We start from the raw sequence: 4641 nt of genomic DNA, 5'->3' as shown, positions 1-4641 counted from the left end.
AGGGTGGTGGGTGTTGGCCTCTTCACTCTTAAGACCAGAGGGAATGGCCTGAGGTTGCACCAAGGGAGGGCTTGGCTGGGTGTTGGGAAGAGTTTCTTCACCCAAAGGGTGGTCAGGCACTGGCACAGGCTGCCCAGGGAGGTGGTGGAGTCACCATCCCTGGAGGGATGACAAAACTCTGTGGGTGAGGCACTTCAGGACACGCTCCAGAGGGTGGTGGGTTGTGCTTTCTGTGGTGTGGTGGTGGGTTTTGTCTGGGGAGTTGGACACACGGAGGTTGATGGGCTAGATGATCTTTCAGAGGTCCCTTCCAACCCCTAGGATTCTATGGTTGGACACGGTGATCTTAAGAGGTCTTTTCCGTGGGTTTGGCTCCTCTGCCAGCCCTGGAGCACTGGGGACATGGCAGCCAGGAGGTGACACTGGGGACATGGCAGCCTGGAGGTGACACGGGGCTTGTTCTCCACCCCACCAGCCACGTCCCCCTGCACTCAGCCCTGGACCACAGCAGTGAGATCCACACCAGCTCCCTGCGCTCCGTCTGCTTCTCCCCTGAGGGGCTCTACCTGGCCACGGTGGCAGATGACAGGTGAGTGAACCCTCCTTTTGGGGACCTCCAGTGGGAAGAGGAGGACACCACCAAAGCAGACCAGCAGAGCTCAGCTCCCCAGCCCAGGTGCTGCGTGGACGTTGGCAACACGTTCCCCTCCCTTTCTCCTCAGGCTCCTGAGGATCTGGGCGTTGGAGCTTCGCTCTCCGGTGGCCTTTGCACCCATGACCAACGGGTTGTGCTGCATCTACTTCCCACACGGAGGTTTCATTGCCACAGGGTGTGTATTCCAGGGAGGAGAGCTGAGGAACAACAGGCTGATCCCTCCGTCTTGCAGCTTTGGGTCTGCTCAGGGCTTCCCTGAAGGGTACAGGCTGGTTTCCAGGGCTGGGAAAAACGTGGTTGGGGATATATTTGGGGAGTTTCTACCCTGTGCTCAAGGCTTTTTTTCTTTTTTTGGATCCCCTTTGCAGGACCAGAGATGGCCACGTCCAGTTCTGGAGTGCCCCAAGGGTCCTCTCCTCGCTCAAGCACTTGTGCCGCAAAGCTCTGCGCACCTTCCTGACCACCTACCAGGTCCTGGCACTCCCCATTCCCAGGAAGCTGAAGGAATTCCTCACCTACCGGACCTTTTAAGGCCACAGGGACAAGTGGAGGCAGGAGGGGAGAACCCTCTGCCCAGCCTTGGGGGGGCTCCTCCTGGAGCAGGAGGCACAGGAGCAAGGACTTGTTGCTCTCCTGGGCTTGGGGCTGCGTCCGTGAGTGTGGAGGGGTATTTTTTTAGGGTGTAATAATAACTAGAACCCAGCAAAAATACATGCAGAGGGTGAGGGGCAGGGCTGTGGTGGCCCCAAAGGGGACGTGGGTCCCCCTGCTGTCTGCACGTTTTGGGTCAGGGGCTTTTGCTTCCAAGTGCAATGTCCTGGGTGAAGGTTGGCAGCTCTGAGTGAGGCTTTGGTCCTTCCTACCAAGATGGGGCTGCAAGTGTCCCCCCCACCCCACAACTGACCCTCAGCAGGGCCACCTCATGCTGAAGCTTCACTCCTGGAGGACTGTGGGCTCTTGCCACTCACCTGGTGGGACAAACCCGAGCAGGTCTCTGCAGAGTAGATGACAAGAGATGACAGAATAAAAGCTGATTCCTCACAGGTTGGTTTTTTTTTGCTCTTGGCTCCTAGAGGTGACCTGGGAATAATTGGCAGGGCAGGCTCCTGCCCTGGATGTTGAGGTGGCAGCAAGTTCCTCATCTTGGAGCTACAGCAGACCAGTGTCCACCAGTGGGTGCTGGGTGGGGGGATCAGCCCCCCCCCCATGACATGAGGTTTCCCACAGCCCCCAGCTCCCATTCCTCTTGCTTTTCATCCCCTGCTGGAGCTCAGCCCCCTGGCAGCCCCATTTCCAGACCCTCTGCTTGTCTCTCCAGGTGTCTGGAGTGACATCAGGTGCTTTGGGTCCCCTGCACACTGGAGGGCTCAGTCTCCATCCCCCAGGTGGATGGAGAGGACAGAGAATGTCTCCTCTAAACTCCTCAGGGTGTTCTCCCTCAGGAGCAGGTTGCTGGGTGGGCCTGTCCTGGTGTCAGCACCTGGGGAGCTCTGCCTGGCAAGCAAGGGAGGTTCTGCAGGCAGGTGACAGCAGCTGGACTTCAGCCTGGGTGGCTGTGACACCTTTGGGACATCTTAACCACCCCCTGTTGGTCTTTGCTGCACAGGAGGAAAAAGACAAGTGCAACCTGCTGGGCTTTGGAGGCATCTGTATTTCCTGATGAGGAACAACTCTCAGGCCCTGGCTCAAGGCTTGCCAGAAGGGCAGGGAGCACCAGGCTGAAGATCCTTGCCAGGCTGGATCATGGAGAACCTGGACAGGAAGGATCCAACCAGCAGGACTCAGGCTTCGGCCACAATCAGGTCCCTGGTGACTTGGAACGCAGCGATGAGGGAGCTCAGCTGAATCTTCTCACTGGTCCCAGCAGCCAGTCGGTACCTGGAGCAGGGAAAAGGAGAAGTTGGGGCCCTTCCACCAAGCTCTGTGTCCCCACCAAGCGGGTGGGATGGCTGGGGGCACCTGCTGGTGTCCTCCACTCACTCGATATCTGCCATTTTGATCAGCAGCTGGATGCGGATGGAGGGTGGGAAATCGACTGTGGAGAGAAGGAGATGGCACGTGGCACTGTGGGCTGGGGGACACGGTGTGTCCCCTCCCCCTGCCCTGGGGACAGCCCCTCAAGCCCCCACCTCTGTGCACGAAGAGGTGGATCTCAGTGAGGATGTCCTGCAGGGCCAAGCCCTTCAGCGTCTTCAGCTCCATGATTTCTGAGATGAGAGCGAGTGAAGGGCTTTCTCCCAGGCTTTTCCCTCCCAGATCCTGTTCCTCATCCCCACCACCACCCCTGAGGACCCCCACCAGCCCTGAGCAGCCCCCAGCCCAGCCGGAGCAGGAGGGGATGGGATGGGAAGCCCGGGCAACGGGCTCGGCAGCAGCGGGAATGAAAGCCCTGGAGCAGCAGAGGGAAGAGGATACTGCGATAGGCAGCGGAGAAGTCCTGGTTGAGCATCCAGTCCAGGATGTTGGCAATGTCAGACTTGAGGGGGTGCCCCGTGCAGGTGTAGACGTTCTCCTCTGTCACCTTCCCAAAGGCCATGGTGGTGCTCTGAGGAAGAGGAGGGATATGAAGAGCTCGAGCCTTTCCCTCCACCCACCCCTCCCTCCAGGGCAGCTTCTGGCTTCCAGCAGGAGGAGACCACAGTGCACACCTGCAGGATGTTGAGGGCCCGGCGCATGTCCCCGCTGGAGAGGGTCACCAGGGCCTTCATCCCATCCTCACTCACATCCACCCTGGAAAACAAGGCCCGGAGCTGCAGGAGGAGCCGGCGCTGGCCCAGGGAGAGAGAACCATGGAAAAAACCAAGCCTGCTGCTCCTCCTCCTTGGATTAAGGGGAAGAAAGGGGTAGGGAGGAGAGCATGGAGCCCCCCCCCGTGCTCACCCCTCCTCCTGGATGACGTGCTGCAGCCTGGGCACCATCAGCTCCGGGGTGAGGGGCCCGAAGCGGAAGCGGGTGCAGCGGGACTGCAGCGCCGGGATGATCTTGGAGAGGTAGTTGCAGATGAGGCAGAAACGGGTGTTTTCGGTGAACTTCTCGATCACTGCCCGGAGGGAGGGAGTTGGGGAGAGGTTTGGGCCTTGGGGTCGTTGCCTGGGCTTGGGCTGGCAGCCCAGGCTGGTCCCCCCAGTGCCCCTCACCTCGCCTCAGGGCGTTCTGAGCGTCCTGGGTCATGGCATCAGCTTCATCCAGGATGACCAGCTTGAAGCCTTTCCTTCAAAAGGGAGGAAGAAATGGGGGTGGGAGGGGGACACACACACTTCGATCCAGGCTGTTGGTGCTGGAGGAGGGACACCTCTCCCCAGCTTGAGCCCCAGGACGGGCCCAGGGATCCCTCCTTTCCCTCCAGCATCTTCATCATCCTCATCACCACCTGCTGGCTGGACACCCCTGGCTCCTTCCCCCCCCCCCCCCTCTCTGGGAGCCCCCCCAGAGCAGGTTGGGTTGGTCAGGGAGGTGAGGAAGGGGCCACAGGGAGCTTTGGGAAGCTCCAACCCACCCCTTACTTGAAGATGGTCCTGGTGCTGGCAAAGCTCAGGATGGGCCCCCGGACGATGTCGATTCCCCGGTCGTCGGAAGCGTTGAGCTGCAGGGAGGGGTGGTGGGTCCACAGCCCAGGGGGTGGGACCCCAAATCATCCCCCTCCCCCCAAACCCCACTCACCTCCAGCACCATGGAGCCGAACTCCCGCTCCCGGTAGAGCTGCCGGGCACAGGCCAGGATGGTGGAGGTTTTCCCAGTGCCAGGGGGGCCATAGAGGAGGAGGTGAGGGAGTCGGTCCTCACTGATGAACCTCTGCACTGCGGGTGGGATCACAGGATCCCGGGATCACAGGATCGTGGGATCACGGGATTCTGGGATCATGGGATCACAGGATCATGGGATCACAGGATAGTGGGATTACGGGATCACAGGATCGTGGGATCACGGGACCATGGGATCACAGGATCGTGGGATCACGGGATCGTGGGATCACAGGATTGTGGGAT

The 4641-nt window shown here is 60.1% G+C and overlaps 2 protein-coding genes across 2 annotated transcripts in view; one reads left to right on the top strand and one right to left on the bottom strand.

Annotated features, from left to right (window-relative positions):
• Positions 1-1223, top strand: part of WSB2 (WD repeat and SOCS box containing 2) — a gene marked incomplete at its 5' end in the record, with an annotated part of 2775 nt that extends 1552 nt beyond the window's left edge. Inside the window, 3 exons of the mRNA XM_010008904.1 lie at positions 476-589; positions 723-830; positions 1024-1223. Coding sequence (XP_010007206.1) covers positions 476-589; positions 723-830; positions 1024-1186 — 385 coding nt within the window. The remainder of the gene's footprint in view (positions 1-475; positions 590-722; positions 831-1023) is intronic.
• A 1204-nt stretch (positions 1224-2427) lies between these two features.
• Positions 2428-4455, bottom strand: RFC5 (replication factor C (activator 1) 5, 36.5kDa). The gene is made up of 9 exons (XM_010008903.1): positions 4316-4455; positions 4159-4238; positions 3793-3866; positions 3536-3695; positions 3304-3385; positions 3071-3200; positions 2785-2862; positions 2636-2690; positions 2428-2533 (listed from the first exon to the last, which is right to left on the bottom strand). The coding sequence occupies exons 1-9, from the start codon at positions 4325-4327 to the stop codon at positions 2437-2439; spliced, it is 768 nt and encodes a 255-aa protein (XP_010007205.1). The 5' UTR covers positions 4328-4455; the 3' UTR covers positions 2428-2436.
• Between the last annotated feature and the right edge of the window lie 186 nt (positions 4456-4641).

The sequence above is a fragment of the Chaetura pelagica genome, unplaced genomic scaffold (genome assembly GCF_000747805.2).
Source record: "Chaetura pelagica isolate M959 unplaced genomic scaffold, ChaPel_1.0 scaffold1722, whole genome shotgun sequence".
Taxonomy (NCBI): Eukaryota; Metazoa; Chordata; class Aves; order Apodiformes; family Apodidae; genus Chaetura; species Chaetura pelagica.
Note: the sequence above shows the minus strand (reverse complement) of the source record. Positions and strands in the feature narration are given on the sequence as shown.